The 27,673-nt window shown below is 38.6% G+C and overlaps 1 protein-coding gene across 3 annotated transcripts; it reads right to left on the bottom strand.

The window, feature by feature from the left end:
* Window positions 1–1,384: 1,384 nt before the first annotated feature.
* LOC140924139 (mitogen-activated protein kinase kinase kinase 3-like) lies at window positions 1,385–26,652 on the bottom strand. Of its 3 annotated transcripts, none has more exons than XM_073374161.1 (22): window positions 26,424–26,652; window positions 26,109–26,327; window positions 23,540–23,637; window positions 21,282–21,325; window positions 20,353–20,452; window positions 18,413–18,634; window positions 16,961–17,001; window positions 15,600–15,804; window positions 14,748–14,786; window positions 13,944–14,000; window positions 13,645–13,709; window positions 13,099–13,184; window positions 12,386–12,472; window positions 11,099–11,311; window positions 9,917–9,978; window positions 8,456–8,542; window positions 7,949–8,074; window positions 7,230–7,359; window positions 5,453–5,523; window positions 4,788–4,891; window positions 3,497–3,661; window positions 1,386–2,385 (listed from the first exon to the last, which is right to left on the bottom strand). In XM_073374161.1, exons 2-22 carry the CDS (start codon window positions 26,110–26,112, stop codon window positions 2,304–2,306), a joined length of 2,088 nt encoding a protein of 695 aa, XP_073230262.1. In that variant the 5' UTR covers window positions 26,113–26,327; window positions 26,424–26,652; the 3' UTR covers window positions 1,386–2,303. The 3 variants fall into 3 exon arrangements, with proteins under 3 accessions (XP_073230264.1, XP_073230262.1, XP_073230263.1); XM_073374162.1 differs by having other exon boundaries at window positions 15,600–15,792; XM_073374163.1 differs by lacking the exon at window positions 7,949–8,074 and having other exon boundaries at window positions 1,385–2,385.
* Between the last annotated feature and the right edge of the window lie 1,021 nt (window positions 26,653–27,673).

Here is a 27,673-nt window from a genome sequence, read left to right as displayed (position 1 = left end):
ATTTCGCAAATAACCTGAGTCGAACTTCCCTGTGAATAGATTGCGATATGTTCTGTTAGTATATACCGTAAATGGCCTAATAAACGACCACTTCCAAATAAACGCCTCTTATCTAATAAACACCCCCTCCACATGGGTAAAATTTTATTAGACGCCCCTCTCTAATAAACGCTCACTGTCTAATAGACGAGAGAATTAGTCCAAAATACTGGGAATTAGCAAAAAAGGAGCAAAATCATTCAATTCATTCACTTTCTTGCTTGATTAACAAGGCTTGGCGTATTTTATCTTGTTCTACGTCAAGTTTAAAGTAAGGATAGACTAACGATGACAACACAATAACAATGAGCGAGGATTCTGGCATTAATGCTGGGATTTCAAAGAGCGATATGGATCTCTAGACGGCCTAGATGTATCAATTGAAGAAGAGGATATTCCGCTATCTTTAAACTCTCCTGATAATTTAGCCGAAAGTATATTAGTTTTTTTGAGATTGTTACAGTAATGATACGCCTCCTTCTTTTAAACGCCCTCGCTTGGACCCCTAAAATTAAATAGACGCCCCGGGTGTTTATGAGGTCATTTATGGTATATATGTTTTGCATTTTTTTTTCACAGGCACTTAACTGGGAAATTTTGACGTGCTCTTTGTAATGAGATATAAATGTAAATTATATTCCCCATCAGCCTTCTTGTTTCATTTCTTGTCTTGTAAAACGTAGAAAGCAATAATGGCCGAATTTTTACGAATGCATGACCAGCGCTCACGAGAAACCCAAGAATACTTAATCGGAAATTACAACAAATACAAAGAACACAAAGTTGCGTACAAAGTTCTCTGAAACACGACAACAGGTTTTAATGCGGACGATAGCTTGCAAATTCAAGAGATCTTTCAAAGTCAAGTGTTTCGTTCTTTTTTACACGTAAATTCTACATTCCGAGTCATTATTAATTCATTTATTTTTTCATCACGACTCATTATTTATTTTTAGATGATAATTTGATGTCCTTTGATTATTACAAGTAGATCGCCATTTAAGGATCATGAAATTTTACCTTGTGCTATGTCAATAGCTCACTTGGAGTTTACACTTTTGGAAAACCATCATTCATAACAGCGCGGTTTTAATTTCATTTTAACTTTAAACTATCAATTAAACATGACCAACAATATCTTAATATATTTTAATATCTGGCTACTCTAAAATCAGAACTTATGGGCAGCGGTTTTCAACTAAGCACTCGAAGTACCGCGTTGAGTTTAGAGTTGCATTGCTAAGGCATGATTAGCTAAAAAGATTGGCCAATTCACCAGCCAATCAGAGCTGAGGTGTAATCAACAAGTCTCGACTTTTTGACTCCAGTGTGATAAATTACACACCTTGCGACCAGAGCTTTCCTTTTCTCCTCTTCTTGATCGAGCAAGGGAGAAATGTCTGAACAGCCTTTGAAGTCAACGCAGTCCTCACTTCTAGACTTGTCAATCTTGTTTTCTCTCGTCAAACTGGTTTTCGAGTGCAAGCATTCCGTTTAATGAGAAACCGATGGTCACAACTGAGCCCGCTATAACAGCGCATGGCTATTGGGCCTGGGTTTCGAAACTGTATCCTAGCAACATTCAGCGCATGCTCAACAAAGATCTAACTCGATTCACGAGCACTCCAAAATCGAGCACATGGAAGAAAGACTGTTGGCAAGATGGATTTACCGAAATTAATAAAAAACCTCCCTCACATGTAATTCAAAATAACTTATCAGCTAAACTCATGTATAAGAATCACCCGAAATAGGAATACCTCTGCAGGTTAACTGTCTCAATGTACCTTCAATAAAGTTATCACCCGGCTTACTCTTTGTTCTCTACATTCTGCTACCCCTCAGCGCTTATTCGTTGCTCCATCTTTTCTGTTTCCAGTGGATATGGATTACTTCAATGGAGCTGCTCCTGTTCATTGTGGTGACGTTTATCAGTCGACTCCTCTGATAATATTGTCAAGAAATGATTCATTTCATAGATGTTGATGTTTTCTGCTACAAAAGCTTTATATCTGCGCTAAAATTGGTATCTATGCCTCGCAGTGCTAAATGTCCAAAGGACTGACTGACTGTCAAGAACTCGTAGAAACGACTGAGTGTTCGTGATTTCTCACTTCTTGACTGTCTCTAATAACGTTGGTAGAACTTCTTGGCTGTTTGCGTCAGGGATTGGTTACAGCGCATGATCTACCCTGTCTGTATTCAACTGACGGGAATAAGTACACATCCCTCTCTTGCCTGTCAGCAACACTGTTTCCTTAATGTCATAAACACGTCGTCACAGCGGAGTTTTGAACGAAGTGGTAACTAAGAAGCTCGTCTGCCGAGGGCCTCTGTCTTGAGTTCCTATCAAAACGGAGATGAACACGCAATTTAAGCACACGATGGCCTCTTACGTAACTCAACTACATTCTCCATCCTATTAAGTCCACCCCATTGGTAAAGGAATTCCTTTATACTCATTCTTACAGGGACATCAATGACACCAACACTACACCAGCCTGGGTCAAATGCCGTTTATGAAACAAGCCAGTATACAGTTGTGTGCTTAGTGTCCTCGAGGTGATTTTCTTATGTTACTGACTTTTCACCATGCTTTCCAGACTTTCCCGGTCAGGAAAATTGCTGGATATATCTCAAGACCTTTTCAAGAATTCAAGACTCCGTACGAACCCTGAATTGAGGAAATCGTGGCGCTAACAAGCCCATGAAGATGTTCATTAACAAATGAGAAAATGGGAAGGTTTGCAACAAAAAAGGTATCCTTCAGCCTCGCTTTTATTTTAAGACCAGGACACTAAGCAAACAACTATAAAAAAAGACTATTAATAGTTGGATGCCATTGCATGACTGTGCTATTTACAAACCTTGAAGTTGCCAAGTGGAGCGCAGAAATTCTTAAAATATCCAGAAAAATTCCTGTCTATAATTAACTGTTATTGCTGTAGCATTACGTTGCTTTGGAAAAAGAAAACTTTCTTTACTTTTACTGCTACAATCATAACGATACTTATGGGGCTAACTTGGGAGGCACGTTGACAAACTTCCATAATTTTCCCTTTCGCTAAGTAAATGGACAGTACACGCCACTGCACACGCGCACTTGATTGTTTTTTTTTTTTCACTGCTGGCAAAAATTCTCGAAATAAAAAAACTTTTGTTTTAATTTTAAAAAGCTAAAAAGATCACAAATTTTTATATAGTTCTGATTAATTGGTAACAGAACTTCGTATCGTCAAATTCGGTCTGTAAGCATACTCGTCATGAAGGACTCCCGCCCGGTGTGATTACAGACCGAATTGGACTCCACTGAGTACTTTACCATTATAAATTGTACTCGTAATTTAAGAGCATCTTAACGGCTTAGTTTTGTTCGACATCCACCACACAAAACTTGGCCATGCCATTCATAACTGGCAATGCCTTTTGTAACTGCATCGTTAGTACAAAAACGTACTTGATAAGAGTTGATTGTATAAACTCCCTGGCATCTTCTGATAAATCAATCGGTAATGCGGGCTCTGTGAGCTGTGTTGCAATCTTAAACAGCGCCGCCATTGGCTCAAATTCTGACCACGGGGGTTTGGTGGTCAACATCTCCACAACAGTGCAGCCAAGACTCCTTTGGGGGAAAGAGACAAAACAAAATTTTTAATTCTTTTAAAGGAAAAGTAATCACCAGGTAGCTTCAAATTTCAACGCCAGGAGTAATTTGCTTTGCTACATGTCAATATGGTGGGTCTAATTCTGTGTAACTGAACGAGAAAAGTACTGTAACCATTTTTGTAAAAGCTTCTCAAAAGTACTTTCATTGTTATGCTGTACAAGGTGGTTCTAGTTTTTAGTTCTGTCACATTCAATAGCGAGGTGGCTGTTAACTTTAAAGTCAGTGTGGCCATTCACGTGAAAGCTACTGAGCAGTACTTTCCTATGGTACTGTTTATTATGCTGTACAAGGTGGTTCTAACTTTTGAGTCTGGATGAAATCCTTAAGTGTGACCATTCAAGTGAAAGCTACTGAGCAGTACTTACATGTACCCGTGGTTAAGGTTTATTATGCTGTAAAAGGTGGTTCTAACTTTTGAGTCTGGATGAAATCCTTAAGTGTGACCATTCAAGTGAAAGCTACTGAGCAGTACTTACATGTACCCGTGGTTAAGGTTTATTATGCTGTAAAAGGTGGTTCTAACTTTTGAGTCTGTGGATGAAATCCTAAAGTGTGACCATTCAAATAAAAGCTACTGAGCAGTACTTTTTCTGTGGTACTGTTTATTATGCTGTGCAAGGTGGTTCAGACTTTTGAGTCTTTGGATGAAATCCTATGGTGTGACCATTCAATTGAAAAACACTGAGCAGTACTTTCCTGTGGTACTGTTTATTATGCTGTACAAGGTGGCTCTAACTTTTGAGTCTGTGGTTGAAATCCTTAAGTGTGACCATTCAAATAAAAGCTACTGAGCAGTACTTTCCTGTGGTACTGTACAAGGTGGTTCTAACTTTTGATTCTGTGGATGAAATCCTTAAGTGTGACCATTCAAATGAAAGCTACTGAGCAGTGCTTTCCTATGGTACAGTCCATTATGCAGTATAAGGTGGTTCTAACTTTTGATTCTGTGGATAAAATCCTTGTGTGTAACTATTCAAATGAAACTGAACTACTAAGTTCGCGAATTCCTTCGTGTTTCTGTTTATTACGCTCTACAAGATGGTTCTAGAAGTATAAAAAGTGTGACCAAAACTGAACTTACCAGATATCCGCCTTCCTTCCATACCCCTCGCCATTAATGACCTCTGGTGCCATCCAGTAAGGTGTTCCATGAACAGATCGGAACCCTGTTTTACTACGAATTGTCTGCAGAGAAAAGGAACAAAAGTCCTTATTAAAGCAGTGTCATATATAGCCAAGTCATTTTTAAGCCCATTTATGGAGCCCCACAAACATTACAATTCCGTAATTTCCATCTTTAAACGTTAGTGCGTTTTTTCCCCCAAATTCTCGGACGCTTATGTACATCAAAAAGGTTGTACCTCACTGGTTTAATAATTTCAGCCTTTTTACTCCCATTTTGTAAAATGCTCAAACAATTACTAGAAAGCAGTGCAAGTGCTGCCCAAGACGGTTTCAGACCCCATGGATTTACAGAAGAATACAACCTACATTTGATCATTTACATAAAAACACATACTTAATACTTATTGATCATTCTAACCTTTGAGTTGGCGGAATAAATCCTGGGGTGTGGACGTTTAGATGAAATTTACCGCGCATACTTTCCGACACTAAATCGGCTATAATCCTCGCTGTTCACACAGAATGAATTCTGTTTTTAATCGAGTTTCAAGTTTCGTTGATTGGGTAACGCGCCAAAAGTGACACAAATACAAAACAGCCCATTAAAACTTTCGATTTTACCTGTAGTCTTTTCGAAGCTCCAAAGTCTGCCAGTTTTACATTGCCACGAAGATCTCTGAGTATGTTTGCTCCTTCAAAGATGAAAAGTATGACAACCATAAGAAATGGACATATTCCTTAAATCACATGTTATCTGAATTTTTCAGTCTACGTCTACTCTGTACTAAAGGCCAACTCTCCTCAACGGCTACTCATTTTCGTCTCGGTGGAAATTCTATACATTCACCCCTGGTTTAACCTCTCTCTAAGGACGACTGCAACGGCCACTTAAGTGGTTCCAATTGCCAAAATACCCTCTTGGAACAGGGGTCTTTTTTGCATGAGCATGCGCGACCGCTGACTTGTCAAAGAGCACTAACAAAGAGCACGCGACCAGTGACAGCGACCGTGCTGCATAGTCATAGGAACCAAATTGTTCACTTTGAACGCTTGCTTGAGATTGAAATGGTAGCAGGAACTTAGGAAAGAACTTCATTGTACAAAATAAGTAAAGATCTGTTGATTTAAAGTGGAGACTGATGCGCTGAACGAGGTGAAAGAGCAAGTTTCTCAAGGATGTCTGACACGAACATGGCTGCTTGTTGTTGTTTGGCGCTCGACTCGTGTCTTGATTCCCCTTTAAGAACCGCAAAGTTTGGCATAGAATGCATTGCTGATGCGTAGCTACTGAGCAAAATGTTCTTTATTTAATGTTTGTCTATAAATCGGATGTAAATCAGTTTCTCGATGCCGTAGAGGATTTCTGACAATTATTTGTTAATAGCTGATTTAGCCATATTTCGGGAGTGGATTAATAACGATCAGCGGGCGACTACCACGCCGTTTTCAGTTGGAATAGAAAGTTTTTGCCTTAAGTATTTTAGTGATACAAAGTTTGTTTATAGGAAAATTGTAGAACTTCTTGTTTTTGCGTGGACTAATATTGTAACGCATCTTTTGCAGGAATTTGCTTTTAGCCAGAACTTAAATGTTCTAATGATTTTTAACTTTTGGTCGGCATCACATGTTTACTGTACTTCTTGGGAAACCTAACCGTATGTTTCATCAAAATCGGTCACAAGATTGGACTTTAATTTCGGTCCTATTGAATGCAGTTTTGACTGTGTCTCATTGATATTCATTTTTTTTATTGTTCGAGACATACAGAGTGACTACCACCAACATCTCACCAGGTGACTAATCTACGTCTCGTGTGCTCTTAATTTTGTAGCTTTAAAGTGCTGGGAAAATTGTAGAACATATATTAATTCACTGCTGAACTGAACATCGGCTTTCGCGCACTCCGAACCCACTCGCTGAAATTTGCTTTGTTTTTTTTTCTAATATTTCTCTTCCTTTCCGATTTCAAAACAAAGAAAATTGAAAGTGTTTACTTGCATCAACAAACTGTTTCTGCACTTTGTTTAGACTTTGATGAGGTCAGCGCAATCCTCCAGGCACTACATACACGCGCGCTGTTGTCCAGGTCAAGTGGGGAGATGAAATTTGATAGTAGCTCGTGTATGTTTAAGCTTGTCTACTTCGCTTTTGTTAAGACCATGTTAGAGTTTTTTTTGCAAACTACACATTTTGTTAAATCCCGAGCACATTCGCCAAGACCAACGAGCAAAATAATCGCTATGATAGCTTTGAGACGCGCCATTTTGATGAAGGCAAACCCTGTGGTGAGCCGCCCCATGCACATCGCTTGTTCAGCGGTCGCGCATGCTCATGCAAAAAAGACCCCTGTTCCCTCTTGGTAACGGTTATTTAAAAGCAAACCATAATAATGTTTTACCTTTAATGTCTCTGTGTACTATAAGAGCTGTGTGTAAAAAAGACACTCCTTCAAGAATTTGTCTTGTATACTTTCTTGTTAAGCTCTCATTGAGGGCTCCATGTTGTTTTATATGGTCATGCACAGATCCCTGTGGAAAAGCGAAGCCAAAAGGCAGACGACATTAACATTACTAAATGCTTCATTGTACAATTGGAAAATACATCCTCTTATTTAACGCCCTTTTCAAAAATACTTGTTTTATAAGCCTGCAATTTACAGAAACAACATGAAATGTAGCTCTAGCTAAGAGTTTCTGCACAAAAGCGTCAGTTTAACCGAGTTAAGGTAAAACCTATTTAGCAGTACTATTATACTTTCTCTTCTAAAATTACATTCGGGATACAATGTCTTAAGTTGCTTTCGCACTACTTGTGACCTTAAATCGCATGGGAAAACGAAAAAAATCTTGCAACCTCTCCCACATAGCTTTGCTCTGCCCGCACAACCGGACTGTATCTTGTGAAAAATCAAACGTAGTTTATTCGCGGCCATAGGCAAGAATTGAAGAATTTGCGATATAACGAAAGCCATTTTTTAAAACATGAATCGAGAAAAGTTTCAGCGTTCTGTACGAACATATAACATCTGCTACATGTAACGCAGCCGTTACTTTTGACTTAAAAGGCAAAATTATTATCTAGAATGAATCATGACCACTTCAACTTAAAAAATCATACCCCGGGTAAGTATTCCATGAAGATATATACATGAAGATCTGTCTGTTCTGTTCCATAGTACAGAACTATTCTTTCATGTTGAAGATTCTTCAAAAGATCGATTTCTGCTTCAAGGGCGTTTACTTCCTGCAAACGTGGTAAGCAAGGCGTAGTTAGAGGTCGACTATTCAGAGAAAACGTCGGTTTTTCTCAGGGATAGAAAAGCAAGCGAAACGAGGGAGTGCGCGTGAAAATCGCCACCCACGAGAAACGCGACTTTCACCTTTCCTCCGCGTGTCACCTTCCTCGCGGTTGGCAATCTTAACGTGCGCTCGTGTAGTTTGCTCGCTCTGATATAACTGAAGAAAACGTGGGACCACCCGCAGTCTATGCGCAGTGTTCTTAAAACATGGAGCGACATTACATAATCCACGGTAAATAGTGTTATTTAAAATTACAATACAATCAAGGTTTTAAACTAGTACATATCCAAGAAGGAAGTATAAGTTTATTTAAGCGTTGATGCACCTTTTGAGTTGCTGTATTTAAAAGTCCCACTTCGACTTGTTTGACGGCTAATTCACTTCCTGTATCATGATCATGACACAGGTATACCTTAAAAAAAGATATCAATAAATTTTGTTACATAGCTGGAAATTTTTCCCAACAGTGCGCGCCCTCTGCCTCATTTGTTACTTTGAGGTCACATGACATCTATGAATGGGATTGTTTCCCGCCAAAATCTCTGGGCGGGCAACATAACAAAATCTATGACGTCAGAGGGTAACATTGCACTGTTACCCGCCGACGTTTACCGACGACTGCCGCTACGAGGATTAATGAATTTCCAGCTTCAAAATTTCCAGCTATATAACAAATCACTTAAAGACTGGTCCGTCGGGAGACAGTTAATTTTGATTCCCGAAAATATCAATGTTACCCGAGGAACATTGAGATTCTCAGGAAACAAAATTAACTGTCTCCCGACGGACCAGTCATTAAGTGTTTATTGTGAAAGGTTTGAACCCAGGAGTCATTTCAAAAGTAGGTTGAGTTTGACCGTCCAGGTGAACGTAGTCCTGAATAGGACTGTTGTTGTTGACAGTGACTACAACAACGGTCCTATTCAGGACTACGTTCACCCGGATGATCAAACTCAACCTACCTTTTAAGTGTCTATTACTGAGCAACCTGCGGTCATGTTTTTTTCAAGTTGAACATCACCCAGCAGGCACGATGTAGCCCTGGAACTAAAATCCTACATGAAGAAATGTTTGCTGGCCAGCTATTGGTCAGCACTGGACAAGAACTCACGACAATGAAGTTACAAACCTACCCCACCAACAGTAGCCTGCGAAAACAGCCATTTTGCGAAACGTTCCCAGCGGCGAGGAGCAACGAGAAACGGCTGTTTTTGCAAGCTACACCAACAGCCCATGCTGCTTCGCACAGAATTATAATATCGGTGCTTACAATGAGAGTATCCACACTCACTCCATGGAAGGTAGTTAGAAATTTTTGTGGGAGCAAAAGCGTGTTATCTCTGGAGGGGGAAAGGAAGCTTAGCAAAAGCCCTCGGATAATTTTGGGGCAATCTAATTTTGTCCTATATGAGTGCAGTCCTGGCTGTGTTTCGCATTTAAGTCTCCCAACTTTTTTTTTATTGTTTCGACGCCCTTTCAGCTGCCTCCCCCCCGACATTAATTTATGAGGGCTTTCGGCCGGGGACTGGTATCTATTATGTAGCTCAAGTGTTACCCAATCCCCTCGCACTATCAACCTTCCCCGACGGACGCACCATAAACGCACCATCAGTTTGTACTTCGAGGTCACATGAGATCTATATGTAACCATGAAAATGTTTTCCGCCAAAATCTTTGAGCGGATCTATGACGTCAGTGGGTAACAGTTATACAAGTTTACTGCTATCCCTCATGGTGACCAAACAGGACACAGGTTACAGCTTGCTCATGATAGCTTACACCTTACCTGTCCAAACGCTCCAGCTCCAAGGAGCTTTCCTTTTGTCCAGTTTTCAGGAACTTGAGGTACTGTGGAAAGAATACCAAGGAATAAAATGTTCATGAATATTGCTAATGAAAAAGCAAACTTAAGAGAGAGTCAAACACAAGGAAATAAACGGAGTAGTTTCCACATTTGTACCTCAACTCATCAAACATTCATGAAGAGAAAACAGAGAAAATCACTACAGTAAAGAAAACATGCATAACGGATACAAATAGAGACGTGATGACGTCACAAAAACTAAATTTGTAAAAATTAATTATGGGGTAGATCCAGAAAGGACAAGATGAAAAATGTCCACTTGCTAAAAATCAGCCTGTTGGTGCAAATTGTGGGGATATAAGCACCGTTATGTGACAAGGATTTGTATAGAGTCATCAGAACATAACGGTGCTTATATCGCGGCACCAATTTGCACTAACAGGCTGATTTTTAACAAGCTTGTTCTTTCTGAATATGCCAACCAACCCCATAATTTCACAAATTTTAGTTTTTGTGACGTCACACTTCTCTATTTGGCACTTTAGAAACAAAAGGGAACTGGAGCCAAAGTGCGACCCGCAATTGGCTGATGTTTAACAAGCTTGCGAAATTTAACTTGGCCCAGTTTCTTTCTCGTTTCTAGAGTGGCTAATTACCATGAAATCTGGGAATTACACCTTTAAATTTCTTCAAGAGTTACATGTGTATCGATCATATGAGAAGCTAAACCAAACAGTTGACTAATATTCAGACACGTCGACGTTGGCTAAAAACACTCGGTCGCCGCTTCTTTTAAGGAACCATTGCACGCAGTCTTAGAGTATTACATGTAGGGATAGTCCTGATTAGCTGGTATGCTGGACTGTTTACTCGGATTAGGTAAAGCAGTTAGACGTACTTTCAATTTAATTTCACGACAGTTAATCGCGTTCGTCAGAGCGCATTCTAATCTGGTGTTCCTATGGCACAAAGGCAGAAATTTTCGAGCTATCACGGGCGACTGCCGATTAGCCGCCCCTATTAACTGGTTTTATCAGGGGCATCTCGGCCGCAAGGAGCTGGACTCCTTTGGACTCGTTTTCGTTTCCTTTAGTCTCGTTTTCGTGCAGATGTCATGCTCATGCTCAATGATTTTTACTAGTTTTGTCATCAGAATCCTTTTACCTTTTGGTTCCACCGCAGACATATCTTTTAGCCTCTGTACAGCAGCCTCGAGCTCAGATTCTCGTCTTGGTCGTCTGCTTCCCACATTATCAATGTCTGCCAACAGACCACTACTGCTACTACTGCTACTCGAAGGGCTTAGTTGTTGGTCTGTTCTCATTGAGGGCGGAATGGGCTTGCGAGAATTTTGAGTTCCATTGTATATCTGGTTTCCTGGAAAACAATTGGGGTACACACAGTTTACATGGGAAAACCAGAAATTCTGTTACAAAAATTAAATGGTTTGTGCCATTCCGTTAAAGCCTCAAAAAACAATTATGGGCTGCGATTTGCAGCGATGCAATTTTTCATTCTTTTTAGCCTGTCCAGTTGATTAAGACATACTTTGTAGCGGATCGTTCTCCCACAATGTCAAATTTATAGTTTTATTTTTATGCACAAGATTTCCAACCGCATGATTTGTGTTTAATGGTAAGTACCCTTAGGGCTTATTCATTTGCCCATCCTGTAGACCACATTGTTTTTATTGTGTTACTTATGGTTACGTTGTACCAATGAAATACACGGAGGTTTATAACTTTTGAATCTGTGGATGAAATTGTTAAGTAAGACCACTGAGATGAAACCTACTGAACTGGACTTTCCTGTGGTATTGTTTATTATGCTGTACAAGCTGGTATTACCTTTTGAAAGTGTGGATGAAATCCTATGGTATGACCATTCAAATAATTATTAAGCTGTATAAGGTGGCTCTAACTTTTGAGTCTGTGGATCAGGGTGCAAAGAAAATCATTTTTACAGCTTGCCATTCGGGCAAGCTGAAGCTAGCATTTACTAGCCCAGACGTCATTTCAACTAGCCCCAAAAACTTTTTGTTCTTCTGTTATTCAGATTCCTCATAAAACATCAGTTGCCCGTCGGGCAAGTTAAAAACAGAATTAACTAGCCCGATAGCAAAATCCACTAGTCCCGGGCTATCGGACACTACTTTCTTTGCATGCTGTCAGGATGAAATCCGTAAGTGTGACCACTGAGATGAAAGCTACTGAACAGTACTATCCTGTGGTGCCGTTTATTATGCTATACAAGGTGGTCCACTCTAACTTTTGAGTCTGTGCATAAACTCCTATGGTGAAACCATTCAAATAAAACGTTACGAGCAGTACTTTCCCATGATGCTGTATATTATACATGCACTTTACAAGGTGGTTCAAACTTTTAAGTATGTGGATGAAATCCTAAAGTGTGACCAAACACATTTTAAAAATAATAGATTCATTTTCTTACCATCATGGAATTCCGCATTCGAACTTCCAATAGTATGGCTCCTTCTTCTGGGATATGTGTGTGCTTTTGAATCAATCAAGTCCTCTTCTATAATGACAAAAAAAGGCAATGCGTAAGGTGCATGCAAAACCCTTCTATTCTAAGGTTTACAAGAGTAAACCTGAAGCAACCTTACTTTACGTTGGAAGCTCCAAATAGTAATCATCAAACTAGCACATCTAAGGCCCACGATGCACTCATTTTACCGGCCTCAATCAGTTCTCTGTTTTATGGGTAATTAAACTTACTTAAAGCTGCATGGGAAGATATGAAGTCAAAACAAGGATTTGAGGTCAATCTGGGGAACTTGGGACCTCTAACACAGTAGGCCGCGGATCAACTAACTGTGCCAATCTTAACTTTGTGCCACAGTAATTAATTTTTGTGGATTGGATAAACGATCTGAATTTCTATTATTTCCTACAATTCACTGTGGGAAAACCAGAGTTGATAACCACTTGATCATTTTCTAAACAACGTTCCCACGAGTTCTTTCTATAGACTGATAGTAATTATTCTAGTACTTTCCAACATGTAAATAGGACATTCAACGTCATTTTTGATTCTTTTAAGTCTCACTGCCTAACTAATGCCAGTATCAACAGAATGTGCCGCAGCATTACTATCTTTTAGATACCCTAGTATTAGACTCTTAAAACTGTTGCGGCCTTTACCTGATGAAAACATTCCTGTTGTGAGGACTAATGAACTGTTTGATGCAGACCTTGTTGAAGTATGGAATGACTGTAACTCTCCACCACTAAAAGAAAAAAAGCATCTTCAACTCCCAACATAGCCTGTGTGGCAGACCTAGGGTAATCTAACCCGGCGGGTTAGTAACGTCTGTGAAACAGCACCAAGACTCTTTTTCTGGGTCCCCAACGGAGTCAAAGAATAACCTGAAGTGTGTTTGAAATTTCCCTTCAACCTGATTGGCCAATGAAACAAGGCCAACCATAGCATGTACTCAAATCCTGGTAAATAGAGTGGGGGACCCTGAACAAAGATTTTGGCACTGGCTCGCAGAGATACGTAACAAGTGGTTTAGTTTCATCTGTGGCACAGCTGGCTACTCCCAACATTTACCAAAATCACAAAGTTCAAAGTTCAGACTCTTTACTGCACTGTAAAATTAAGTAATGGTCCAGATAAGAAGGAAAGGACCAAAACACAGTGAACACGTCAGAATGCAAAAAGGTGCTAACTTTGTGCCAACCAACCTGTCCACAGAAAATGATGATCCTTTCCAAGATCCCTCAGAACTTGGACTGGAATGCACCCTGACCTGAAAGGAATAAATTTGACGCCTCCATATATTACAACTCTTTTTGGCAATGATATTATGCAAATGCATGCAGAACATTGAATATCACTTGCAAATTCATAATAATGTTACTATATCCTTTAAATTTATGTCCAAGCACAATATTTTGCTCTCAAGAAATCAATTATTAAGAAAACAAAAAAATTAATATGGAAAATATAGGGTTATCGATATTGAGTAAACAGACTATCGTACCTGACTGTGAGAAAGTGGATCAAACCATGCACTATGTCTTGGCATTCTTGGCAAAACCTGCCGATATTATTGTATAGACAATTTATTAAATTTCAGCAATGTATAGTTCTAGAAACTATCCATACCTCCACCGTGGAGTGCAAAAGAAATTCTGAGGGGAGGGGGTCCAAAAGGAGGCAATTTCCAAGGGGGGTGGGGTGGCTTCTCAAGGTCTTTTCTCTGGGGGCTCCAAGATTGGTGAGTTATTAGAAACTACCAGCTGAGCCTCTGTTGAGCAAGCTACAGTGTACCAGTTATTTCACTTTCAAAAGAAGACTTAATGTTTTTGTTGATGATCTTTGTTTAATGGGGATACCCAACCAAGTTAGAAAAAAATCACAGAAATTCCAGGGGGGTGGAAATTCAAGGGGATGGGGGGTCTAAAGCACAAGTGCCCTGCATGTATGCGGGGTGTATGGATATTTTTTGGAACTACTCACTTTCAAGATAAACTCGTTGATGTTTTCCTTTCATTCAAGTCTTAAAAGAAAATTTTTCAACCCCACCTTTATATTATGTATTTATTATGTGTGTAAGAAATACACAACAAACCAAAATAAAAATAATAATGATACATTCATGTATTGTAGTACACTGTACCTTATTTTAGGAAATTAACACAACTTAAATAACTGCAAATTCAGTGGAAAAGGACTTTCAATTAAGAAAATTAACCCGAAAGAGAGGGTAACATTTCAAAATGAACGAAATTAATATGACACAAGGAGTCAATTAATCTGATACAATATTCCATGTTATACATACCACATGATCTTGACTTTCTGGAATAAATTCTCCCTCGCCCTTTACAAGTATAAGGAAAAGAAAAAAGAAGAAAAAATAATTACCTAATGGTAATTACCTTGTGGCATTGACAAAACATTTTCAGGAAGGTATGGGGAACAAACAGTGTATTTTATACTGTGGTTATTTTTCTTAGTTCAAAAACTTTTTAAAACAGTTTGATTTTTGTTTTCCTTTGCTTCAGAGTCCGTTAACATTATCTTCGACCCAAGACAAATGTTAAACAAGACAAAATAGTGAACCAAATGTGCATGTGAATACAACGTTTGCTCTGCTACATTGTATTAATGGCTTCATAAACTGGTTAAACCATCTGGTTTTCAAGTTACAGGTTTTGCTTTTTGCTAGGACTCTACACCTGTAAAGTGTAACCTACTGCTTAAAAACTGTCACAATTAATTATACTTCATGCACCTACTTTACAATAGTACTTATGTTTAGTAGATCATTAAAAATTATTATTTGAGTTATGCATTATGTGCAAGGTCACCTTAGACACAGTGACATTCCAGTATTAATTTTTATAAATTAATGCAAACTCAACAACATTGAATTTTATGCTTACAATGTACAATGTGAGTACAATATTATTAAAATTTATTTAGCTGTGGTTGGGCTTCCTGTGCAATTCTAAACCTGTAAAATACTACTAGTCAGTTGGCAGATTGGAGGTGGCAGAGTGACCCCTTTGCTCCTCAATGTGATCCACAGGACACCCAACCTCAGAATATTAGTACCAGTTCAAATGCCGACAAAGCCCTAGTGTAGCTTGACAGCTTTTCACCTTGAAGAAAACAGTCAATAAAACCTTACCCTGACCATATGAAAAGGCTGCATAGGGATCTGGTCATGATGAAATCCAGGAGGAGGTGAATTACGCCCTGTGGTGTTGATGCTACTTGAAGACATGTACTGGATGTAATTGTATCTGGAAAGACTCGGAGTATTGGGTGGATCCACTGCCATGTATGCGATATGCGCTATCTCATCAGGTGTGGACTGTGACCTGGAAAGATGCCTTTATTTTTTGTTAATTAGCAAGTTACTTCACATAAAAACCTGGTTTTCATTGATACTGATTTGTATCAAAAATTCTAGACAATCATCGATTTCACTGGTTGCTTACAATTCCAGATTTTCCCACTGATCACGCCCATAAATTCATAGACGTCCATGATCATGTGGGATAGTGAAATTAAAAGCATGCTCAACAGCCTCTTTTTCCTGTTATCATCCCTAAAATACATTATGACCCTCAAAGTTCCTGGAATGTCGGCAATATCCTAAAGCTTGATATCACAGGAATCCCAACCTCAGAATATCAATATGCCAACAAAGCCCTATTGTTTGGCTACTGTCTCCCCATTCACAAATCAAACCGACATCTGGGACACCTGGACTTTCCACCATATCTAATAACTCTGGGATGGTCAGGATAGGGTGAAATTCTCAATCATTTAAGCTTTTCCTGACATACACTGAATGTATCCTAGGCTACATGTAGTTATACACTGTAGGAAGACATTTTCTACAGTCATCTTACAAATCAAAGCCTGTGCAGTTTAAAATAAACGCAAACTGTATAATAGGGAGTTTTCAAGGACCAACTTTTTTTTTTTTGACAGGCTGAGAGGGGAGAGGGAGTTGGGCAGGGCTGTCAATAAAGGCCAGTAGCCAGCCAAACCCACTGGCTAGTTAGCCATCCTTAGCTGGCTACTTTCAGTTCCTGCTACCATAACTGCTCACAAAAAATAAGCACCATCGAATAACTATTATTTGTAAAGTATCCGTTTCCAAGTTTTGAATGACATTGAATGCATAATTAAAATGGTTTAGATCTGTGAAACGTTCGAACTGTGCCATGTTGTGGAACACCTGGGACATTTCGACGACATTGTTCCCAGTCTTGCATGTACATGTATTCTGACGAAACAACATGGTGTCTGTGGTGGAAAATACCTCTTGAAAAACTCTGGAAATGGCATTCCTGAGACTCTAAATTTCAAAATGTCCCTAGATGCCTCGGCCCTCAAGAACTTGTGCCTTTGGTGTGAGGTCCAAAGCCACCTACTATTCAGTAGCAGCCTGCTACTTCAAAACTTTTTGACAGGCCTGGTTGGGTGATTTGGTTTGAGTAAAAAATAATATTCTATATCAACAGTTCTTTTCCTTACCTGTTTCCTAAGAAGCCATATCTTGTGGGCCGCCCCCTTTTCTGTGGTTTCCGACAAGAAAAAAACAAAAAAAAGGCATTTACCTTCATCACACAACAACAATCAAATATCACTGACAGAAAAAAAAATATTACATGAAGAAGAGCAGAATTTTTCTTGATAATCAGGATTAGCTGGCTAAAAAAACGGCTACTTGGAGGTTTGAGGTGTCTACTTTTTGGGAAAAAAGGGTAAAGTGAGAGTGATAGCTTGAAATTACCTACAGTACTCAGTTACCAAACCACCTACTTTCACATCCTGGCTGTCTACTTTAAACTTTAATGAGAACCCTAGGTGGAGAAGGGAAGCCCCACATTGTAGGCCACACATAATAATAAACACTCCAGATATTGATCAATATTTTCATAATGCAACTTTCAAGGTACCCTGAGTTAACATTTACATTGTACAAGGCACACATCACAGATAAGATGAGTTCTTATTTGAAGTACACTAGCTGTAGTTTACATGAACAGTGTTCTCACAAGGATTTTGCCTGGGGACTCCCAGGGCCCCCTCTGTTGAGAACAGGGGACCTGTAAGAACCCTTTAGGGGAACAAAGGTATAAGCTGAGCCCCCACTCCAAATGATCTGTTACTAGGCTTTTGTACATTATGCTTTTGCTTCCCTACTAAAATGCTCCACCTTAATGCTCCATTTTTCCCACTAAAATGCTCGGTCTCCCCAAAAAAGTCACTAAAATGCTCGGATAATGCTCATTATACAAACGGTTTTTTAATTAATTTCAAAGTTTACACTTACAAAAACGTGCAAGTGTTGCGAGTAACAACGACAACGTGTACAAGTTCATAAATACAGCCAAAAAAACCAACTGTATTAGGTTTTTTGTGAATTTTGAATTTTAGTCTTCATTTTGTTTAAAAAAGCAGGAGCTCATGGGGCATGGGTTCCTGAAAAAAGTTAATTTCTATTTTATTTTCTCGGGAAAATTAATTTTCCGGGGAAAATGCCACTAAAATGCTCGAATAATGCTCCATGCTTTTGCCTCACTAAAATACTCGAAAAAATGCTAGCATAATGTACAAAAGCCTATCTGTTACGTGAAGAATCTACCTGATCCAATATGGCAGACGGGGTGTTTGTGATTCGATAACGATGCATGCACCAATCTGGGACCAATGAAAGTTAGGGAAACAAATTTTAAGACTTTGAATGTTTTGATATCATGTTTTTTTATGCATACGACCAAGCCAAATGCTGGGGTGTTAGGTTCACCATTAAAACTACTTAACTGTAGATGTTCTAAAGTCTGTTTGACTCGTAGCATGCCCCTGCGCCCAAGAGGGTGCATCTTCTTCTTCTTTATGCACCATCTCAGATTTTCTTGTGGGAATCCCACAGGGCCACTGCCTGGTGAGAACACTGTATGAAATCAAAATCCAATCACTTACATAAAATGGCTTGCTGGCAATTCCAAAGAAAGACCCAACCTTTGGATTACTGGGAGGCAACATTGAGGAATTTGCTTTCATGCTGTGGTGTCCAGCATTCTCGGTGACACCATTGGGTAAAGACAAGAGTATTCTTAAACTTGTGAGGTGTTGGCTTCTGTCCAAAATCTCAATGGCCTGATCAAGGTCTGCCTGGCTTAAAATAGGAATTGCATTTGCAATCTGTAAAAGAAACACATGATGTATTATTAATAACCCAGTCCTCCCAATAATAACAACTTACACTACAGTGGACAAAATTTGTCACCCATTTTTGCCTTCTGATGTTGCAGCTTCTGTTAACTTGAAACAGTTGCGACATCATAATTACTGAGACTGCAATTTGATTACAATAATGAATGACACATATTTCCAACCAATCAGAGGCACTCAATACTGAGATCTGGGTAGTGGCACATCATCAGTATGGAATTTCTGCACTTGTTTCTCAGATGTCACTTTGTGGGGAAACCACAGTGTTATCGTGAAATGTCGGCTTTTTTCTCAGGTTATCCCAGGTGCAAAAACAAGCATTCAGAGATTCAGCAATAATTACGGTGATAATGAATACGTGAGAACATTGAAAGGCAACAGTTAATAAGCAAAAAAAACGTCACTGCATGCCCACTACTCGTTCTGGTACATGTCCTTGCACCCAATACACCACAAAAATTAATGTACATATTATTTGCAAAATAATAAAACTGTGTGCTCCCTAAGAATTTGACTCATTAGAGAGTTTTAGATCCGAGTTTACCGCGAACCGCTAACCGCTGGAGGTCACGTGACAAGTCTTTCGCGTCACGTTTGAGGTTTACGACGTGCGTTTTCAACGTGGGGAGATAGATTTTCACGTATGTCATTTACCTGAAAGATTTTAGAGTATAAATCTTGTTTCATCCCACGTAACGATACAAAAATCTTGTGGAGCAAGTCTTTATCCATTAACAAAGGCACAAATACGGGCGAAATGCTAAATTTGATAAATCCTATTGGATCTTGAAAACAAGTGCCATTCATGGCTGTTGGTTCAAAATGGCGGCTGTAAAATTGCAAGAAGAACTAATGTAAGAATTTACAGCTCTTTGCTGCTAGATAACCCAGTGTTACCGTAAATTTCTTTTATTTTCACTGATTCATTTTTCTTCTATTTCTAAGTAGAAAAATAAACCAGATTTCACTTCTTTAATCCACCACCAATCTAAATCGAATTATGTTTGAACGTTGAACCGCAAACGGGTAACGGCAAACCGCGGTTAGAGGTTCGCGGTAAACTCGGATCTAAAACTCTCTATTATAAATTTTCACCTACAACACTACAAGTGGAATTTAAATAGTGTTCAAAGCTTGAATCAGTGTTTCTTCACTTTATTAAAGCCTGAAAGGTGAACAGCACTGCTGGCCACTATAAGCATCCCACTTTACATTAACCAAGACTTGGTCTAATTGTATAAATAGACAAAGAGCTTATTGGTATCATAAAATTAATGCCACTTACAATAATGTATATGTTACTAGTACAATACTGGGTTTAAAAAAATTGACTGACTGGAGCCATTTGAGATCAATGAGAATAACCCATCACAATCAGTTGTTCATCACGTGTTCTGCAATTTTTACACATTGTTTGGCACAATTACTTTCCAAAAACTACTGGAGCATACATGCCATAACAGGGTTCTCAATAGATTTTTAAGTAGGAGGTGATCAATGATAAAGTAGGAGGCTCTTCAGCAAAGCCAGAGGTGTCAAAACAAAGCAAAGAAAAGTGACCTAAACACAAAGTAAGCGGCTATAAATCCCAAAGTAAGCGGCGATCAATCGCCGGGTGCTGCCTTCTATTGAGAACCCTGCATAATTATTTTATAAAACTTACTATGAGTAACATTAACAGTCTGTACCTCATTTCCAACATAGTTCATAGTCAACTCCTGTCCATAAGCTGTCTTCACCTTTACAAGTAGCTCTGACAAAATAACAGGCCTTGGAATTGGGATTATCCTAAGGAAATTAGCCAGACGATAAATTAACTTAAACAGTGTACCAATTTATTAATGGAAATTGATATCAATTATAGTTATTTAAATCACATCAAACTCATGGTAACAAGGTTAACGCTGGATTCATTTTTGTAGCTTATGGATAATTAAAGCCATTGCATCTGCCAGTTACATGTAGAATTGTTTACTGTCCTTAAGCTCAAAGACAGCAGGCAAGCAGTGGACAAAATTAATCATCCAGCTACACATGTATGCTGCAAGTATTAATTGCCAACAGAAATAATGAATTTTGCAATGCTGACAGGGCAACCATTAGATAAACCTACAGTGTAGGAAATACAGATAAAAAATAAGCTGGTAAAAATAATACTGATAAAAAATTATGATTTATCACTATAATTGTATTGATATTATTATTACTGATAGAATATGCAAGAGTTGACAACACTGAGAAATGGAAACAAGAAAAAACAAAAAACAAAACAAAACAAAATAGACCACACTGACAAAAAAAGGCACCACAACAAAACAATGGAACAGACTGTGCTGGCAGTGAAGCAACAAATTAAACAACTTGATGAAGAATAATGGTGTACTTGCTAAAAATAATATTTTCCAAAGACAAACAAACAAACACACAAACACACACACACAAAAGACTGGCCAGATTACATAATTAATTATTATTATTATAAAAGTCCCCGCAAAAAAGCACCAGGACTCAAAGTGCTGGGAAAACCCCTGCCCTTGGCACCTAGAAGAGTTCACATTTTCAAACATTCACATGACTGAAAAATAAACAAATAGAATTGATCCTAATGCATCCTCACCTTTTCTCTCCTCGAAATTCAAATTTGATGCGCACTGTATTTGACTGCAATAAATAATAATTGTTTACATTAACATCCATTAGTTTTCATGTAAATGCAAAAGCCATGCGCTTCTCTTCAATTTCACTACCTGTAATAGTAAAATTCTACCCTTTTAATTCTCACAAGCATGCAAAGAAATGACATGGAAAGTGGATGTTAAAACCACAAACTACTGTAGGTGCTAACAACTTGAAACCGAGAGCTCCGTCAAACTAAACAGCTCAAAATAATGTTTTCAAAGAGAAGATTAAAAGATAATGATCGACTTTGTACAAATCACATGACAAACAAGAGATTGGTCATGAATGAGTCATACAAACATTGGAGGAATGAAATGCATCACTCATGGCCAATTTTCAAGTTCAAAATATTATTGTTAACATACAAAATCCCTGTTACAATTATTATTGTAACAGGGATTTTGTAGTGATGTCACTGGTACAATTATTGTACCAGTGACATCACCTCATTGGTTCCTCAAAGAGAAAAATTAATGCTCCATTTACTTTGACCCACTTGTCACCAGAGATTTTTTTCTTTTTTTACTTTGCTGGGCATCAAGGACAATGGTGAGCAGGAATGTCTTTTAAGGATTTACCACTCAGGGTAGTGGAAAAGATTTTCTGCATTTTCCCTAGTACATGTATGTTTGACTGAATAGCACTTGATCTCTTCCCTTTGCACAAGCCAGAAGGGGCATCCAAGTTGTTTATGGCTATTAAAACTGACTGATGGATCACAAGTGGTACAGGAAAGAATGATGTGGCTGTGCATGGGCAGTTACGAGCTGTAGTGTGCATGAATGTGCCAGCTCTTAAGCGATTCCCCACCTGAATTGCCCTTCATCGCATGTGCAGATCTACTTCCCACTTCCCTTCTATTTCACATGTGCATCATCAGTTTTGACTATCAAGGACAACGTTAATTTGTCATTCAACTTGACTTGTAAAGGGGGAAGAGATTCTTTCAAAACACGCTAAAACGAGCACGATTCAGTCAGGGAGGCTGGAGAAAAGGCTAAAAACCATCATAAATATGACTCTGATGAAAATCTTGTTCCACTATCCACCTACATTGTCTTTCATCTATATAAATAAAGCTAATCCTAAGATCCTAATAAAAGCTAAAGTTGCCAAAAACTTCTCCCACTGAAATGAAGCCTAGTTAATGCCCGGCAAAAGAAAAAAAGAGAAAGACGAGGGGCAAAGAAAGTGGAAAGTAAAAGTCAAGTCTTCTGTGTCACTATTAAACCCACAAACTATCTCAAATTTGCTTTCTGCACGTGCCTGAACTTTGGAAGATGATATGGTACAGAAGGCAGTTAATTGACTTGAGTTCTTAACCACATTTTGGCACATTATAGCCAGACACAGTGACCAGGAAATAAGCTCAACTAGCTTCAAAAGGTGATTTTGCAAAATTGATAGCAAATTGGTAAACCTGTAACTGACATTAATCCTACATGCATACTGTACAGTAAAGGAAATGATGACAAAAGATAAATTTAAAACAAATTCTTGTCAGTATTAGTGACACAAGAAAATATATGGAGAAAGGTGTTGAGAATAATGTACACATGTAGATTGTACGTGACTGAAATGCTGACAAACATCAGTTAGAGTGAAAAGAGAAATCCTATTGTCAAGAAGCTCTCTCTAAAGGACACTCAAGTAACTTAACACCCTCTCTCTCGCAAGACCCAAATCAAAACATTGTGCTATGCAATTGTCGTTGCATGCTACACAATTCCTGCAATGCAGAATGCAATTCTCGTTGGGCTTAATGCCATAAAAACTGCAAGTGTCATGGCTAAAGTTCTTGCACCATTTGAAGAATCCATTGTGAAAGCTTTTTGGTGACTAACACAAAAAAATTAAATTTAAGAACTGCAACCTGTAGCTACATGTAAGTGATTCTTTGCCGCATGGCAAGAGTCGCATAGCACTATTCATGAAACATAAAGAATGGCTGAGTAGTACTGTAAAAAAATTAAACAGGGACACCTCTCTGAGATTAACACTAATGACTGGCTGCCATAAAGACATAATTCTTTACTGCTGTTATAACAGAAGCTACAGCATGTTTCAGAGGTCAAACTTCACGTGTGCCAAATCTAATGCCTAATAAATTATAAGAAAAAATTATACAGTTTCTGAGTTAATTAGAACTGCTTTAGCCCAAACAGAGGTTTGACATCTCAAACAAAAAACTCCAACCTTGTTTTCTAGCATCATAAAATTGTTGTGCAGCCTGTGTGTCTGCGATCTTGATGAATCACTCCCAGGACTTAGATACCCACTTTCAAGATCATCATCTGAAAGAAAAGTAGTGGTCAACTAAAAGTTAACAACAAATCCTAAACTTCACTTATTGGTGTTTCTATAAGGCTCTAAAAACATGAAATTATTGGAATTAAGGTAGCTTGTACAAGTTTTCTCAAAGGGAAGTCCATTGTGCACATGCATCCCACTCCAATTTGTACGCACAGGATACAGAAAACAAATATGGCGGCGTGCGGCTGTTTTTGTGCAAGTTTTAATACTTTCATAAGTAGGTTGAGTATGATCGTCCGGGAGAACGTAGTCCTGAATAGGACTGTTGTTAGTGACAGTGACTGACGTTTCAATCATCTGTGCAGTAGTCATCTTCAGAGTCAAGGTGTGTTGTATCAGGTCAGTTGATGATATTAAACTCTGGTTATTGACCTGATTGCTCAATTAAGTTGCTGTTATTGGTCATCTGTCAGTTAAGCTCTGAAATTTGGGTGCATACATTTAAATGTACCACTGTTCAACATGTTGAGTCCAAAAATTAATCGGTGTGATCATTAAGTACAATTTGTATGTATTAAAGTACTTTTAACAAATTCAGTGGTGTCAATAGCTTTTAAACATTTGCTTAACTTTACAATAATTTTTATGTGTCTAGTTTTATTTCATATCTATTTCCAAAAATTACTTATCAAAAAGCTACAGTTAAGCTGCAATTAAATAAAATAATTAAGAGGGAAAGACATAGAGCCCAGACATCACATGGTTAAATTCTCAGAAATAACTCAGAACCCACATAATATTATACAGTTTCGTATCCTGCAAAAAATAGAGTCTATTTTGAGCCTTGGAGGGGGGGGGGGGGGGGGTGGGGGATTTAATCTCAGCTGAGAAAAGGTGATTGTTTTTAAGGGATCAAGGATTAGAAGAGACTAAATTTTAAAAGAAAAAAATTATTTAAATTTCTGAACGGAAGTTGTTCAGCTTTGCTTTAATTAAAAAGAAGAGAGTAAGTTGAGCGTATACTATTACCATTGACCTTTGGGAAGCAAATTTTTACTCCCTCATGAATAAATGCTGTCCAGAATATGCTAGCAAAGTTGTGTCAGCCGGCTGTACCCCATATTACAAGAATATCTATTTTATCATTGATACATATGGTTGTCGAATCGGTTGTTTAGAATTTTGTCCTAATATGCTGCCAAAGTCTTCCATCGCGTGCCAAAAAAACCTTTTTGGCAAATTTAGCCCTCAATCTCCATGTAAATAATCATTCGTGCCAGAATCCCAATGACATAAAATTTTTAGGCAAATTATTATAATTTGCTTGCCGAGAACAACTCACCTATAAGAAACGTTTTTGCCTAATATGGAAGCAAAATCCTCGCTCCGGAACAGAATTTTTTAATCGAAGTCACAGAGATCTGTCGAGTGGTGATTTCTCTTGTGTTTACACAGTTTATACAAACAACGATAAAAATGCATTGGTGCAACTTTACGAAACAGAACATTCCAGTTTAAAAGCTTTTCAATCTTGAGCTCCAAATACATGTACTGTTATTTACAGCGTAGCAGAAGACAAAACTTCGTTCGCACGTTTATACATGTATAGAATCAGAGAACATGAAGAAATAAAAATTGCTCCTGTTTCGACATTTTAGGATTAAAGAAACACTGTGATCTCACAAGAGAACATGTACATGTTTAAAACTAGCCATTTTATACCTTCAAGAGCTAAAGTCTTACGCCAAACTGTGAGAAATCACTTAATAAGAAAAGCACTCGGCGGGCAGCTCCATTCATTATAAATTTGCTGCACATTCGATCGCCGTTGACAAAATAAAAATATTGTACATTTGACAACAATGATTTCTAAATTTTCCATTTTTTTTAACCACAGTACATACGTACAAGCAAAAACAGCGATCGGTCAGAGTAGTTTAATTTGTGTAAGCGGTTTTTAATAATAAGCTTAAGACTAATTTGGACCTTTGCAAAAAAAAAAAAGGGAAATTTCGACATGCATATATTCTAGCTACGTGGAGGAAGCGTGCAGATATTATATCGAGAAACTACAAATGTCTGCTACTGCTGTTGGAAATAAATGTCACAACATCAAAACGCAAAACGTTTCTTGTTAAAAATACAGAACACGTGAGGATATTTTTATGTTGAGGTCTGTAAGACGGCTTAAATTTGGCAGGATCAAGTAAATTTTTTCCTCACATTCAAAACGGAAATCATAAATGCAACACGCGCAAGAATCTGTGAATTGAATCGCCGCGTTTTTAATATCAGAGAGAGTGAGAGACAAGATCATGACATGGCTGGTTGCAGAAAGTACAGAATGGTCAGAAGTTTCTTCTTCCAAAGGGTTAAAAATTATAGTTGAAATTTCAGACAGAAGGTTAAGCTTTCATTCAATCAAATGGTTTAGGTTAATGTCTTCCCGCATGTCTTAAAATTAAAACATTCGCCGTAATTTCTATAAGCCACACAATTGTCAGACACTCACCCATCTCAAAACGACCTTTCCCACTGCGACTGTAGTTTATTCGCAGTAAACTTCCCGATGTTTTCAAGACGTTCGGCACACTTCACTGCACATAAGCTTGCAATCTACTTCATTGGATATAATATTCTTCACAACTTGTCCGGTATCAGCTGTATCCTGTATGCGTGAGCAAATTCACAATTCGAAGTAAGCGCTGTAATTGATAGTTTTTCTCCCATTCTTTCGAAGATAACAGATATTGTTCAGAATTTTGCAGCGAGATATTTTTAAGATCACTTCACAAAAGTATACACAAACCGAAAATGAAAATCATACCTTTCCAGACAAACAACAGGAGAAAGATGTGTAGACCTTTCCAGACGTTTTCAAAAGCGACACATAAGTACTTTTAGGAGCGAAAGGTCATAAAATTCCGTACTTCAAGTCTTCAAGGCCGCAATCAGCAGATAAGAGCATTGTGTCCAAGTAATTGCTGTCGGCAATAATATAAGGAATCCTTAGCTTTACCGTGGGAAAACATAGTCGCCTTGGTCGCGCTGAATATTCAAGATCCGTCGGATAGGAGAAATCGAACACGCACTCGTGCCAGTCTTTGTCAGTAAGATCTCCGGGCGGATCTCGTCAATGGATCGTATTAGTCCGGAAGATTCTCGGGCAGGCCCCAGAGATCACCAGCTACAGCCTACGTGCCACTACTTCCGCCAAGGGCTGATAGCTGGGGCAAAGGAAAGTCTAAAACGGGCGGGAAAAAAATGCGCGAAGAAAGTAGAGAAGCTCTTTTAGTCTTCCTCCCGTTTTTAGATTTCCTTCAAGCCATTTTTGACATTTTTTCCCGCCCGTTTAGACTTTCCCTCGCCCCCACTATCTGTCCCTAGGTCTCCGATGATGATAAAACTTCATGAGGGGTTTTAGAAAGGAGCTTATATCCGAGGGGGTTTATAACTGTAATAGTAAAAGCGCTTCGAAACAAGCTACAGCAGTGCTGATCAATCAATCAAGGGTAAATCGTTTCGACGATTAAATAATTTAAAAGACAGATCGGATAACCTAGCTTAATGCAACCATGATGAAGCAAAAGATAAAATCGCGAATTGCTAAGCCTTAGCTTCTTCACAACTTGCATTATACAGATTAGGCTCGATTTTCGCCGTCTCCCTGGTCCGGTCTTTGCGGGCTCATTTTCCCGAACAGCGGCTGGTAATCGAGCCTTTACACAGATTTGTGTTTCTTGCTTTACACCGATAATCAAATGGCCATGCATCAGCTCGGAAACCACATGGAAAAGTAGGAGAAATACACAACTTAAGAGAGGTTAGCAGATTTTTGTTTAAATCCTTTCACATTCGTATATATTCTACAGAAACAGGAGCCGATGGGCTCCTGACAGAAACAACTGTTTTTCTCCCATACAAAACCCTTATATTTTGAACGTTACGCAGGAGAACCGATTGTAATATTTCGAACGTGGTCGACCTGTGCTTGATGAAGAGGTGGAGGGTTTCTATCTAGTCCGGATCTCTTGATGAGGGTGTGAATCTCGTTACTATGGTGATATGTGTATCAGT

The sequence above is a fragment of the Porites lutea genome, chromosome 14 (assembly GCF_958299795.1).
Source record: "Porites lutea chromosome 14, jaPorLute2.1, whole genome shotgun sequence".
In the NCBI taxonomy this organism is placed as follows: domain Eukaryota; kingdom Metazoa; phylum Cnidaria; class Anthozoa; order Scleractinia; family Poritidae; genus Porites; species Porites lutea.
This window is presented reverse-complemented; position numbering and strand designations above follow the sequence as displayed.